Here is a 16,021-nt window from a genome sequence, read left to right as displayed (position 1 = left end):
CTAGGTTGATCATTTTTAAGATGCAAAATAATACTGTACATAGTTTCTGAAAATTAACATGTTAAGTATCAAACATAGCTTCTTGGGATCCAAAGTGAGTGCAGACAAGGAATAGATATGATCCCGGATGAAATGGAGAATAAGCACTGGTGCAAGAAGATGAACGTTAAAAACAAAAACTAAATTTAAATGTTTAAAAAAAACCCAGAGAGAATCAGAAAGTTGTGTTCCCAGACAGACTGATAAGTTGGCTTGGTTGCAAGAACTGGTTCATGTTGTTTTGTTTATATAAGGCCCAACACTGAGAAAATTAAGTTTAGTATTCGTTTAACACACACATTTTCAGAACTTCACACATGCAGACACAAATGTTTTAAAAACATTTTACTCTTTTGTCTCTTAGGGCATCTCCCCAAAATACAAAGATTCCTTCACTGCTCCCCAGCCAGGCACTTCCTCCCTATAAGAGTCCATAACTTTCCCATATACCATCTACAGTATATTCTTCCCAAACATACCCTTCACTACCTCATGTATAGGTTTTGGGCTGTGGTTCTCAAAAAATATTGTGCATTATATAATTTTAAACAACAATTGATGTCTACATTTCTGTTGTAACTAATATTCTCCTTTTCATTCTCTTTCTTTCTCTTCTTCTTTATCCTTGCTTTTACTGCTTAATATGGAATTGCAGAAAATTAAAGACAGCCTAGCAAGATACTCAGGTCAGTTTGAAGTAATTCGCAATAAGAAGATAGCAGTTTTGAAAAGTGCCACACCTGCAGAAGCTGCAAGAATACAGGAAAAGCTGACCCAGCTTACTTACCAATGGGAAAAAGTCAACAAGCTGTATCGGGACCGACAGGCGTAAGTAACTTTTTTACATTTGTTTGGTATATATGGCAAACAGTGTACTTGGTTGTTGTCTGTACAAACTAATTTGTTAGTTCCAGACAAAATCTATCTTAATGTTTAGAGAGAGGGAGTGTTTCTGAGTTCATGGCTTCATATAGTCCTTTTACTAAAAAATAATTTACTTTCAGTTATTGTATATATCTTCAGACAAGATAAATAAAAGAAATCACCCTGAATAAAAGTCAAGCTACTGTTTTCCCATCTTTTAAGTGATATCAAAGTAAAATAGATATGACTAGGGTATGGGTGCTGTCTCACCTTCACTGTTATGATATGAAAGCTCTGGTTGTTATTGTGTATGTCATTGTAAATGATGAGGCTTGAAGCTTTGTAAAATATTCACAGATGGTTTTGCTCATAGTGTACAATGTTAGGGTGGAAACAAACTAGATAATGGCAGGGAGAGTTAGGTGAAAGGAAAGTAGTTCCTTTACTACTGTGAAATGTCACTGCTCATAATTTGACAGTGACCAGCAAAAATGTGATAATGATACTATGTTACCCTGGAGGAGATCAAGGTTAAACAGAGCCAGTGCAGATTGGCCACTGCTGCCTTTAGCCAGTTAATTGCAATACTGAAAAGTTCTGGGATTTATTCAGGAGAACACACGTACCCTACTGTGATATATAAAATTCCCCTCCCCAGCAAAGTTAAGAGTACTGGCCTGCTATGAAAACACCTATTCTAGCAGGAAAGGTTTAGCTGTCCAGAAGCAAAAGGAATGTCATGTATAATTGTTCCCAGAAGGTCAAAGATCTTTACATTTCTAAGCAGATCTGGGCAACTGCCAAAAATACCTTTCCTACTTCTTTTGGTCAACCAGCACTAAGAAAAACCACCCAAGGCCCATACCAAATCTGTATAATAGAATAGCAATAGAGACTCAAAGTCATAAGAATTCACAGTTCAGAACAGAGTTTGCTTAAAGTCATGCAACCATGCTGAGAGACCTGGATTACAACAACCTGTGCCTTTTTGCACTGGAAAGCTGCTGGGAGGTTAACTTCTTTTAAGATGGGCATCTATTCTGTGGCTGGATTTCATTCAGTGGCACAGCCGCTAGAATGGCCACAGAGGTGGCTAAGAAACATCCTGTCTTTTATCCCTCCAAGATGCCTCTCTTTTCCTATTGCTTCCCTCTTTCCTTTCCACATGTGACGTAAACTGGCTCCTGCTAGAAGGAATCCTTGTTTAAAAAGAAATGTTGGTATTGGGCAGTGGGGGCAGATTTTTGGAAAGAGATACATTGACAAGCATGAGGGAGGAGTTTATTAATTAATTAATTTAAATATATATTGTTGTTTAGTCATTTAGTCTTGTCCAACTCTTCGTGACCCCATGGACCAGAGCACGCCAGGCCCTCCTGTCTTCCACTGCCTCCCAAAGTTGGGCCAAATTCATGTTGGTAGCTTCGGTGACACTGTCCAACCATTTCATCCTCTGTCGTCCCCTTCTCCTCTTGCCTTCACACTTTCCCAACATCAAGGTCTTTTCCAGGGAGTCTTCTCTTCTCATGAGATGGCCAAAGTATTTGAGCCTCAGCTTCAGGACCTGTCCTTCCAGTGAACACTCATGGTTGATTTCCTTCAAAATGGATAGGTTCGTTCTCCTTCCAGTCCAGGGTACTCTCAAGAGTCTCCTTCAGCACCACAATTCAAAGGCATCAATTCTTTGGCAGTCGGCCTTCCTTATGGTCCAGCTCTCACTTCCATACATCACTACTGGAAAAACCATAGCTTTGACTATGTGGACCTTTGTTGGCAAGGTGATGTCTCTGCTTTTTAAGATGCTGTCTAGGTTTGCCATAGCTTTCCTCCCAAGAAGCAGGTGTCTTTTAATTTTGTGGCTGCTGTCACCATCTGCACTGATCATGGATCCCAGGAAGATAAACTCTATCACTGCCTCCATATCTTCCCCTTCTATTTGCAGGAGGTGATGGGGCCCATGGCCATGATCTTAGTTTTTTTTATGTTGAGCTTCAGACCGGTTTTTGCGCTCTCCTCTTTCACTCTCATTAAGAGGTTCTTTAATCCCATATCGGAGGTTGTTGATATTTCTTCTGGCAATCTTAATTCTGGCTTGGGATTCCTCCAGTCCAGCCTTTTGCATGATGTATTCTGCATATAAATTAAATAAGCAGGGGGACAATATATATAACCTGCCCTATATCACATGATCTCAGGACAGATTACAAAATCACCATGTTAAAACATAAGACAATTAAAACAAACTAAAATCAAGAAACAGAAAATTAAAATCATTAAAATCATTGTTGCAAGCCATAATCCTCAACCCCCAAAGTCTCTTTAAAAATAACTATGTCTTGACGTGGCACCAGAAGCTGCCAATATAACAAGAAGGGAATGTGATCTGCTTAGCCATTTTAGGAGTAGAATGTGGCTTGTAGAATCTTTACTTTGGATAATGAAGTGTGTATTAGAGATAACACATTATGTTTTGTTCCAGTGGGGACTCGTTAGGTGTAATATACTGTGCATATTAACTTGGTAGTGTCTGGGAAGTGCCATTTGCTGGCGCACCTCAGATAGCAAAATTTGTTGGGTCTGCCTTATGAGATTCATTAATAATCCATACTAATGCAACATATTCATAGTATAAATAGCAACAAAGAGCAGGGATTTTGTCCGTTGCTATTGCCCTGACCTTTCCACATGCATTCATAGGCTCTACTAAGACAGCCTGAAATCATTCAAAGAGAGAATTCCATAGCAAGAACAGGATTATAGTGTAGGAGTGTGCTATCATTAAGCATTTTCATTTGTGCTGTTTGCTGTATAAAATTTTGATTTCACTGTTGGAAAGCAAGGGTTGTGCTCAATGGGGTAACAGTAATACAGCAATCAAAATCCTCTTGAGAAAATGTGCAGGTGCAAGAATGGTGCAGCAGTCACATGTCCTATCCGAATCTGATTTCACAACCAATGTATCATGGATCACACAAAGGAGAGCCTGCTGAAGGGGGGAAACTCTTGCACAGTTGCCCTTCTGAAACTGTGTAAATCAAAAGGACTTATGACTAGGGAGTGGGGGAGGATTTCTATGACATTTCACATTTTCCCTGCAACCTACATTTGAACGCATAAGCAAGTTCAAACACGTTTATGAGTAAACTCACCGTTCCCACTAGATTACTCATAAACATGTTCAAACCCACCCATAAACTGAAACATAGGTTGCTGGAAAAAAAAGACGTGTCATAGAAATCCTCCCCTACGTGGTAACAGTATCGTTATTTCAACAAGAACAGCAAAAGAAAACTATATTTATGTTTGAAATGCAGGTGTGCATAGACATGTATTTTAATGTGTGCTTTTGAGATTGTCTTGTTTTGTTCATTCTTTGATACTCCTCTTCTCCTCCTTTCTCCTAAAGTGATATTTTACATAGTTGTTGAACCTTGTATTGGTTCCCTACAGCCTATTTAGTTCAACTAAAATTATGGTAGGAGAAAGCTAGAAGATTGTTTGGAACTGGAGTGGAAAGAATAAATCATGAATCTGCTGTATGTCATTACTGTTTGGCCTCCTTTAAAAAAATGTTTAATTTGGGGACAGATGTATAATCTGGGAAGGTTTCCAGATTCGTTGTTGCTGTTTTCAGAATGAGACGACTTAGCGTTGTCTACATTATGCAAGGTATTTCTCTTTGTCCCTGTGCCATCTGCAGCAGTGAAAATGAGTTATATTTGCATCACATGGTGAGGTGCCCACAGAGAAAATAACAATGTTTTCTCAAAGTTTACATTCAGCCAAATCTTCCATCTCTACTCCACAGAGAGGAATTCCCCGTGTTCTGTACAAGTTCCTTAGCTGGAATTATTAACCTTTATCTCTTTCCTAAAATAAAATTTTCCTAATCCAGAGAAATAAAATGATGTGTTGTCACAGTGGTTATAGTTAATCCACACAGTGTAAAACATCATCTGATTTTTTCCCCTTAGCATTTTAGTAGGTCCTTGAAGCAACTGATGCTTTAGTTTACAGTCTACTTTCTCTCATCAATTCCTTTTACTGACTTGTTTTTCAGGTTCAGCCTTAGGATCTCTGTATCACAATCTGTTTTGTATAAATTGAAGAGGATACAGTGGTGCCTCAGTTTACAAAATTAATCTGTATTGAAACAGTGGCCATAACTCAAAATTTTCGTAAGTTGAAGCACCATTTCCCATAGGAATGCATTGAAAACTGATTAATCCATTCTGGTCAAAGAAAAAAATACCAAAAAAGAAAAAAAATATGTACTGTACAGTAAGCAGAGCAAATTGTGACAGTCGCTGCCGAAGGCTTCCCCAGCTTCCTCACTGCTGTGAGAGGCCTTCCGGGGTTCCCTGCTGCCGTTACAGCCACTGCTGAAGGTGCCCCCGGCTTCCCCGGCTTCCCCACCTCCTGGGGTTCAATGCCGCTGTGACAGCCTCCTCACACGTCACAAAGGAGGTGTCACGTCACTCTCACATAGACACACTTTATTCACGCTGCCACCAACCATACACTCAACTGACTCCTCAGGCAACTGTATGGATTTTTAAAATAAAAACTTATGTTTATTTGTAAGAACAAAAGGAATGGTAAATCACTTTATCAACTAAAATAAAAGGCAATCTGAAATAATAAAGTATCCCCTCATACACACACTCTCTCAGACCTTCACTAGCACAGTACTTTATAACATATACAAGCCCTAACTCCCTAAGTCCCTACTAGACCCTATCCAAGCCCTATCTGGTTCATATCATGTCCCTATCTTGGACCCTATCTAAGCCCTATCTGACTCTCACCTCATTCACTCCCCCCTTAAATACCATGGCTCCACCCTCTGAAGTCCCACCTCCCGTCATGCTATAGGCAGATGAACTCCAGCCACAGCAGTGACAGGCAGATGACATCATCACTACCGTCACAGCCGCCATTACAGCAGCCACTGTAGGCTTTCCCGGCTTCCTCACCTCCCGGGGTTCCCAACCGCCATGACATCTGCTGCCAAAGGCTTCCCTGGCTTCCCTCCCCCCTGGCTTCCCTGCTTCCGAGGGTTCCCCACTGCTGTGACAACTGCCGCTGAAGGCTTCCACACTGCCATGGGAGGTGGGGAAGCTGGGGAAGCCAGAGGTGTTGAAGCCAGGGAAGACTGCAGCAGCCGTCACAGCGGTGGAGAACCCCGGGAAGCTGAGCCTCCCTTTTCCTAACTGTTGGGGCGAAGAAGCAGCCTTTTTGCCACCAACTTTTTGAATTTCCCACCCTTTCCCCCTGCCTTTTTTGGTCTGTAACTCAAAACTCCGGCTGCAAGTCGAAGCAAAATTTTGCGGCCGGAGCTTTTCGTAAGTTGAAATTTTAGTAAGTAGGGACGTCCGTAAGTCGAGGCCCCACTGTATTTAGTTGCCATACATAGGCACTCAATCCGTCTTGACAGGAGGAAGTGCTACAAAAGTGAATGGGTGTTGTCCTTTGTACTTTTCAATATGCTTTCTCACAGCTAAGTACTATTATATATCAGTCGGTCCATCAGACAATTTATTCTTTTTCTAAATTTAATTTTTAAAAAAAAAAAACTAGGGATAAGGTAAGGAGTACAAAAGGTAGAGGGGGATATGGGGGGGAAAGAGGGGGGAGGATAACCCAAAATGTACTGTCATCCAATCTGTTTGTTCATGTTGCGATATCAAGTCTACTTTTCGCCTTTCTACAATATGATTGCCCTTTAGGTTTCAACTTACAGTTACATCTTACTTTAATTTTATGTTATTCAAGCACTATCTGGTGACTCAAGCCATTTATATAATAAATCCCATCGTTCAGTTGCCTTTTGTATTCAACAGTCTTTCAACACTTCTGATGATTTACAGTTAGGTTGGCATGCTTTTCTATGGTACAAAAAAGATAAAGAGCAGAAAAGTTTCAACTTGCATATGATAAGAAGAGCCCTACTAGGGACTTGGAAAAAGATAATCATGCAGATTTGCCAAAAAACACCAGGCTGGGTATCACCCATAGAGACCTTTACACAACCTAACCTCATGACAGAAGCAAAACTTTTAAGATATCGAGATCTCTTAAAAAACTATTATGAGTTACGGTCCAAAGAAGAGTTAGAAACACAAAACATATATCTAAACTGGTGGTCCAGACAATTTATTCTTTGCATAGATCAAGAAAAAATGCACATACAAACACATCAGCACAGAATACGGAGTAACAAGTACATCTTAAACTATAATAAGAAACATTGAGGCACAGGTTATGTTGGATGATACTTTCTTCACAGAATCCACTCCTAGTTTCCTTAGTTACAACTACAAACAGCAGTGCCGTATAGGTAATTTTGCTATTCAGAGATAGCAAATATCAAGGCAGTCAACAACAAGGCACTAATATATGATCTCTGTAGGACAGGTTATACAAGATATATCCAGGTTATATCCAGCTTGCATAAAACAAGACTCCACAAACAACTAAGAAAATATCATATAAAGAACTGATCAAGAAAATTTTATTTAGTGAGCGCAAGCAATTGCATTGTTGGCAGTAACTCCATATTGTCTAAAACAACATTTTTACGTAAAGACAATATCCCTTCTTCCTTACCAGTCACAAATTTTTCTTTGTCCATATCCTCAATAACAAGGCCATACATTGTCTCTGTGTTTTGTTTTGTTTTAAATCCAAATAAACCTGCAAAGTTTTCATTCATCTTAATGAATTATGGCTGCTCTAGTGCTTCCTGCTGTTCCCCAATCTGGAGTAAGAGTTTTTCCACATGTATTTCAGAACTCAGTAATTAAAATTAGCAATTTGTCAAGCCAACTTTGATTTGCAGTGATTATTTCCAGGGTCTTCTAGGTACAGAATATTCAGAAGTAGTTTACCATTTCCTTCTCCTGGGGCAGTTCTGGGACTGTGTAGCTTGCCCAGGGCTATACAGGCTAGCTCTTCTCCAGAGAATGCTCCACTGGCACCACAATTAACTGACTCGGTGAGTTAATCAGCCAGCTTTCAGAACACGCATGTATAAGAAGCACTTGCTTACAAATCTCTCTCATACTCAGATTTGTGTGACTACATTCTAAGTGAAACAGTGTAACATTCACTCACTTCTAGCTGGCAATTAATGAGTCTGTACTGAGATTCTCAAGCACCTGCCAAGCCAGCAGGTATGACCATTCCCAGGAATCACTGTAAGTTTTTAATAGCTTGCTGGAAGTGAGTGTATATTATGCTGTTTGCCTTATGTATATGTATCTACTAAGACACTTGTATAGGCATACCTAGGGGTGTAGCAAAATGTGCATTTTGAGTGAACAAAGAAAAGAATAGCAGGTCAGTTGCAGTTGCTTACAGGGAGAAATGAACAATAACAATACGGATTATAGAATAAATCTCTGCTAAAGGGAAAACTTTATTCCTGCCTGCCGAAGAAGATACAATTCTGATAGTTCATTTGAACAGAGACTTCTGGGCTTTCTGCCCAATTCAGTGAGGCTGAGAAGCCCTCAGGCAAGCACATTTTGTGTGTGTGTGTGTGTGTGTGTGTGTGTGTGTGTGTGTGTGTGTGTGTGTGTGTGTGTGTGTGTGTGTGTGTGTGTGTGTGTGTGTGTGTGTGTGTGTGTGTAAAAGAATCCATCTTTCTCTAGACTTCTCCAGCAGCAAGAGCATGATGATATTTTTGTGAGTTACCATAACTTGCGGGGAGATAGCTCTGCCTGTCATCATTTGCTGCCTAAGGCAAGGAGCTAACTTTGCCTAATTGTGGGGCAATGTAACTACAACTGGGACTTCCATATAAAACAGAGGGTGTACGACTGTTTCTTTGAAGTGATCATTAAAATGAACAGAAATATTCCTAGCAAATGTTTTTGAGGTTGGTGTGCCAAAAATACATGTGCTTTTTCATGGTATAGCCATCAACATTTGAAGCAGTCTTACGTGATACAAACAGCAAACTTTGCATTTTTCTTTCTTTTATATATATGTTTATATATAATGTATTAGTTAATTCTGTTTCACATTTAGTGTGACAGTTCACCACAAGACACTGAGCATTTTGTGAAATTGCATGATATTTTATTTGAATTTCTAATTTTGTTTGTTTCTCTGTTTGTTTATTTGCCGTTATGTCACTTCCACTGTTACTATTTCAGTGGCCGTTTCTGGAACACAACTGTGTCCCTGAAGCCATCTGTTTTTCTGAAAATCATTTGAGCTGCACAAAAAGCATTGGGAAAAGGGAGATTAAGGCAGACAATATGGCTTCTAGCACTTCACTTTTAGTTATGAAGAGTGGAAATATCATTACAATTCTGCTCTTGGGACATGGAACAAGTACCGTTGCCAACATGTATTTTTGATGCTGAAACCTTTGGAGGGCTTGAGAAGTGTTAGAGTGCTATCACTTGTGTTTTCAAATTAAATTTGTGAGTTAGTCACTTCAGTGCATGCATATATTTTTGTGTATAGAGCTAATACACAAATTTGAGACAATTAAAACCTCTTCTGAGATATTTATGAAGCATACAGGTGATTCACTTTTGCCTAGGAGAGGGAATCAGATTACCAAGAGCATATGAGAAACAAATAATTCCTCTTAATGTCTCTCTTTTTATGTCAAAAGAAATTATCTTCATTATTCTTAAAAGCAACTGTTTTATTCAGTATCTTGAGTGTAATTTCTTATTATGTTTATTAACACTTTTCTGTGCCTATGCCAATAAATTTTGGTTAATCCCACTCATTCAAAATCACTGGGAGAAGCTGAAAAACCACCAGATTGCTAATTTTTTAAAAAGGTTACTTTGATAAAAAGTGGTTTTATATCATATAGCTTTATAGAGTGGGACTTAGTTAATGAAAACAAATAAGGTAAATGTTTACATTGTATTTTGTCATCTAACATTAGCAAAATGTGATTAATAATAGACAATGTAATTCTTTGCTTGATGTATAAATGTTGGTACAAATCTGTGGCCCAGTGAAAGTATTAGGAGGACCATGAGTATTTATTTTGTTTGTGTTCTGATTAGGAGAAGAATTCTAAACTCTTTCCAAAGCACTATATATCACTCATCTGACTTTTTACATCCCATTGCCTGGTTGTAATAGTTGTGGAGTTGAAGACAGGGTCCTACTCCTGTCCAGTTCTATGGATCACTGCTATGTCAGCATCCCATATTTTGGACAATTTATAAAATGTATGGCTATGACCAACCACCATAAATGTAGCAATTTTCTTCTGGGGTGAAGTGAGATGCAATGGGAGGATATTGACAAGGAGACTGGCAGATGTAGACCTGCTCCACATTCCACACATTATGTGGATTCTTTATACAATGGTGCCTCCACTGGATGAACATCTCTACTTGCGACCAATTTGACCAGCTCTGACCGCAAAATTTTGCTTCTACTTGCGACCGGAGCTTCCACTTACGAAAAGGAAAAAGGCATGGGGGAAAGGCGGGAAATTCAAATTGCTAACTGTAGGTGGTGAAAGAGGCTGCTTCTTTGTAGCTCTTTTGCTCCGACGGTTAGAGTGACTGTGATCGAGGAGGGACTGCCTGGCTTCTGCGTCTCAGTCTGTGTGTGTGTATGTGTTTGAAGGGAGGCTTGGGACTGCCTATTAGGTAAGGTAAGGTGCTGTTTTCTGCTTTTTAAAAACTGTTCTGCGTGTTTTTGCAGCGTGGTTTTAGACTAGGGGGGTATGTTTCTGTGCTGTGATAGGTGTTGAAGGTTTGTTTGTTTTTTTGGGTTCCCCCATTTCTGATGGGTCTTGGGGGGGTTGCTTGCTTTTTGGTTTTTTTTTCCATTTCTGATGGGTCCTGCATGCTTCCCTTGCTTTTTCCTTTGTTTTCTGTGCATTTTCAACCTTGTCCCTCTGTTCTCTGTGCATTTCCAATTTGCTCTGTTTGTTTTCTGTGCATTTGCAAAGGGTCCTGCATGCTTCCCTTGCTTTTTCCTTTGTTTTCTGTACATTTCTCACCTTGTCCCTCTGTTTTCTATGCATTTGCAATCTGCTCTGTTTGTTTTCTGTGCATTTGCAATGAGTCTTGTACGCTTGATTGCTTTTCTTTTCTTTCTTTCTTTCTTTTTTTACCCCTTCGGCCGGAAAGGATTAATCACATTTCCAATGAGTCTTGCAGTGATTTTTTTCTTTGGACGGAATGGATTAATGGGGTTTCAATGCATTCTTATGGGAAATGGTGCTTCGACTTACAACCATTTCGACTTATATCCATCTTCTGGAATGGATTATGGTTGTAAGTGGAGGAACTGTAGTAGAATCTTTTATATGCCTAGTTAAATTTCCAGCCCAAGTCCTTGAACAAGTGGACTGAATTTGTGTACCATTGTGGTTTTGTGGCACTACACATATGCAGACAAACATCCTGGTGATTTCTTCTCCTTATTTCTGATAAATGCATGCACAGAAGGAATGAAGGCTTGATCTTGCTTCTTTCCTCTTCTTTTAACCCCCCCCCCCGATAAAACAGCATGTTTATCAAGGACTAGGAATTGGGTATATGCCAAGTTACTTCATTTTCTGATATGGTAAATCTCTGCTGACCCTTTGGAAGTGGAGCCAACCAGAAGATGAAAGAAATGCCCAGTAATGATAATACCACAATCAATATCTCTTCTGTATCATTTCTTCTTTCATTTCTTCACAAATTTATTCGAACTATAGAAGAGTACTCTGTTTTCATAGGCGTCTTCCCATACCTTTGGGGAAAGCTTAATGAACTTCACTGGAGCATGTTAAGATGACTAATATGAAATCTTGGCCAGTATCCTCATGAACTTATTTATTTAATGGAGTACTTATAGGTGTAGTCAGAAATGAACTTTGTATAAGAAGAGGTTGGGGAGAGCTGAGGGTTTGGTAGTCTTTCAGAGAGACTGAAAAGAAAGAAGCTGTCAGCGATATTAAGTAGCATTTGAGTTTTCTTGTTTTTGTAAGAGGAGGCAGTTCCTGGTTGTTGTGCATTTTAAATCACCAAAGGCCTTGGTGAATAGTCATACAGTATTTAATTTTGGTCCTGAAATTAGGTTAGTGTTGGTGCCAGTCAAACCTGTAAGAAGAGAGAATTTCATAACGTAGGTGCTACAGATGGGGGAAAAAACCCTTTCCCATGTCTCCTGGAGGGACTTCAGGTGGAAGGCAGAGTCAGTCTTGAGCCAGCTACCTGAGCTCATCAGGATTGAACTTGGATCATGAGTGGAATCTTGGCCGCAGTACTGCAGTTTAACTGCTGCACCATGAGGCTGCTCAAATGCTTTAATGAATATGACCAATGCAGCAGCTGCTCTTCTTGGGACTTCTACAGCTGCTTCTTCTTCATAATTACTGTACTACTGTCGCAATTACGATAATTTGAGAAGGAGATGTAAATATCTGTTGACTAGATGAAATACACTTCCATTGAAGCGTGCAGTAGATTGCAATGCAGCAGCAGCAATAATGCTCACTAACATCATGAGATTGTTTTGTGAATCAGTGGGCAAATGTTTGCAGTTGGTGGACTGGTTATACTGATTCCTCAAAAGGCATCTCTTTGCCAGCAAACATCACAATAGTCTTAACTGGACTGAGGCTAAGCCATGTGGCAGATTTCCAGGGTCTTTGCGTTCAATGCCAGAAATGGAGAAAGAATAGAGCAGACTAGCTGATTGTAAAGAGAACATTCATTGATATGCATTCAGATATAGTCTTGCCCAAATCATTTATGCAAATAGTAATCTGAGATGGTGGTTTTAATTGCAATGTTAGTGCCTCCTTCTTCTCCAACTGTAACAAACTTTTTTCTTTCTTACCCAAAAATACTTAGTCGACTGTGGTATGTAATTTGACAGCCCACCACACACCTGGTTTTGTTTTCTTCTTAAAATACACACTGCCAATGCTAAATGAATATTAAATGGTAGCAAGTAACTTAATGTATTGTATGAAAGGATAAAAGTAAATGTCGTGTTCTAGTTACTGGACTTATTCCTTGTAGCCTATTTTATTTTCTATTAAGATGTCAAGAATCAGATTGGGGGAAAAACTCTGTATTGGCCATGTAGGGATGCCATCATATCTTAGGAGAGCAATAAGTGTAGCCTTCCCTTTCCTCAGTTTTCCTATGACATGGTTGTGAGGATTTCTGAAGAAATTCACAGTTTCTTGCATTGTGTGGATGTGCCAAATTGTGATTAATGCTTCATTTGAGCTTTGTTTGAAACAGGACACCTTCAAGCTATATTATTATTATTATTAATTTGCTTCTTTCAACAAACTAGGGTTAAGGGTGCTGAGATTGACTGACTTCCTTATTAACTGAGTAAACAATGATTAATCAAAAGCAAAAGTTTCAAATTTCATAGACATGGCCACATCAAAAGAAAAGAGGAAGAGGCATATTTCAAGGGGAAGGGGAAACTAGTTTCATTCACATCAAACCATGGTTTATTATAAAATCCACATGTGACTGCTATGCTTACATAGTGGCTCTAATCATTGTGTAATAATGACTAATGACATTTCCATTTTATCTGCCCCACAGAAATAAAGAACAAATGTCACTGCCTAACATATTACAATTAATATCCAAAAACAGATTGCTGCTTAGTTTTTTTAAAGGCAAAAAGAGGATTGAATCGATCAATTCCAATTAATGAGTCAAATGTTTTGGAAGTGAAGAGACAGATATTCAGGCTAATCAAGACAACCAGTCACTACCAAAACACTTATTGTAGCAGGATTGGGACTGCCTTATCCCAAAATCTTGGGGTGTATTCCTCCCCTAGTGGAGACACTGCATGGAATAATTAAATATGTAATTTCAGTGACATCACCACCCTGCAAACTTTTTAACAGTAATGTGCTCATGAGGTTCTTGTCTGTCACTGCAAGCTAGAGCTATGAGTGAGTGGTCCACCTGCCTTTTTCACCCTGTCCATCACACCATGGCATTTTCATTACATGGTATATTTTGCAACGTTTGGGTACTTAGCCTCTGATTTTCTGTTAGCAACAAACTTCAGGATTGGTCCCCTGTGATCTGTGTTGTTTTCAGCTGGGGAAATCCAAACCACTACATACTTTATCTAAATTGTTCTGAATAATCATGTTTCAGGATTAGGATGAAGTGTCTGTTGAAAAACATACCAAAAAAATTAAGATACAAGAGATTTAGAGAAATAATTCCACAATCCTATTGTTTCAAATGGATGTATACTGATTTTGACTTACTTCAATGTAGTAAGTCATACTTCAAATAGGCCCATTTAAATCAATGGAATTTATGGAAGAATTGACTCACTAAATCCCATTATTTCAGTGGGTCTATTCTAATGCATTTTATTGTGCTAAGCAACAGAATTAGGGTCAATGTTTGTTTGTTTACAAGATTTTTAGCTGCGCCATTACCAATGGTCTCTGAGCAGCATAAAGCAGTATTAAAACTTTAGAACCACATTAAAAACGATTAAAATAATACCCAATATTATAATAATACCCAATATTAAAACAGTCAATTTATCATTAATAAAACCTGCTGCTCATACGGCCAGCTAAAGGATACTATTTAATTAAAATGCTGGCTAAACAGAAAGGTCTTTGTCGGTGCTGAAAAGCCAGAAATGTCAGAGCCAGATGGCTCTCTATAGTGAGGGTGTTCCGAAGTTGAGGGGCAGCAGCCAAGGAGACCCTATTTCAACATGCCATCCCCCTCACCTCTTTCAGGGATGGCACCTTCAGGAGGGCCTCCTGGTCTGATCTTAGAGTACGGGCATATAGAAGAAGGTGGTCCTTTAGGTAACCAGGTCCTAAGCCGTTTAGGGCTTTGTATTTCAGAGTAAGCACTTTGAATTGTGCCTGAGCAGCAACCAGCAGCTAGTGTATATTTTTCAGAACTGGCGTGGTATGAGTCCATGTGGCGGCACCACTTACCAACCGCGCAGCCCAGTTCTGTGCCAGTTGCGGTTGCTGGGCTGTCCTGAAAGGCTGCCCCACATATAGCACATTGCAATAATCCAGTCTGGTTGTTATCAATGCATGCTTGACTGTTGCCAGGCTCCACTCATCCAGGTAAGGGCAAAGTTGATATATTCTCCGCAGCTGTAAGAAGGCACCCCTGGACACCAAGTCCACCTGGGCTTCCAAGGTTAGACCTGGGTCAAGGAGCACCCTAGTTGCGGACCTTGTCCTTTAGGGGGAAGGCAACCCCGTGTAGGGCAGGGAAATGGCCCCTTAACCTATCTGGTGGAACACCTACCAGCAGCACATCCAACTTGTCTGGATTGAGCCTCAGTTTATTGACGCTCATCCAGTCCATTATTGAGTCCAGGCACGAGTTCAGAATGGTGACTGCCACATCTGGATTGGTAGAGAATGAGAGGTGGAGCTGGGTGTCGTCAGCATATTGCTGACTCCTCAGCTCAACCCTCCTAATGACCTCCCCCAGCGGTTTCATGTAGATATTGAATAGCATGGGGGACAGTATAGAACCCTGAGGGACCCCATGATGGACCTCGCTATGAATTGGAGCTACTGACCCAATCAGCCAGGTAGGAGCAAAACTACCATAAAATGGTGCCTCCCATTCCCATCCCAGCCAATCTGTCCAGAAAGACACTATGGTAGATGGTGTTGAAAGCAACTGAGAGGTCCAGGAGAATCAACAGGGACACATTCCCCCGTCTCTCTCTCCCAGCAAAGATCATCAGACAGGGCGACCAAGGCAGTCTCCATCCCATAACCCAGCCTGAAACCCAATTGAAATGGATCTAGATAATCCTTTTCATCTAGGAGAGCCTGGATCTGCTTAGTCACCACACATTCCAACACCTTGCCCAGAAAAGGGAGGTTCGCCACTGGTCAATAGTTAATCACTAGATCTGGCTCCACATTAGGCTTTTTTAGGAGTGAGCGAATAACTGCCTCCTTTAATGGGGCGGGGACCACTCCCTCTCTTAATGAAGAGTTGATGGCCTCCAGGATCTAGGTGCGAATCCCCCAGCAGATTCCTTTATTAGCCATGATTGGCAAGGGTTGAGTTGCGTAGCGGTAGCAGAAACCAATCCAAACACCCTGTCCTCATCCTTGGGTTGTAACAACTAAAAC

General features: G+C 40.1%; 1 protein-coding gene across 12 annotated transcripts in view; it reads left to right on the top strand.

The window, feature by feature from the left end:
• The window catches only part of DMD (dystrophin), a 1,295,019-nt gene that overhangs the window by 657,892 nt on the left and 621,106 nt on the right, over positions 1-16,021 (top strand). For all 12 annotated transcript variants that reach the window (XM_078390471.1, XM_078390476.1, XM_078390472.1 and 9 more), the window contains one exon: positions 695-867. In XM_078390471.1, coding sequence (XP_078246597.1) covers positions 695-867 — 173 coding nt within the window. The remainder of the gene's footprint in view (positions 1-694; positions 868-16,021) is intronic.

The sequence above is a fragment of the Pogona vitticeps genome, chromosome 3 (genome assembly GCF_051106095.1).
Source record: "Pogona vitticeps strain Pit_001003342236 chromosome 3, PviZW2.1, whole genome shotgun sequence".
NCBI lineage: Eukaryota > Metazoa > Chordata > Lepidosauria > Squamata > Agamidae > Pogona > Pogona vitticeps.
This window is presented reverse-complemented; position numbering and strand designations above follow the sequence as displayed.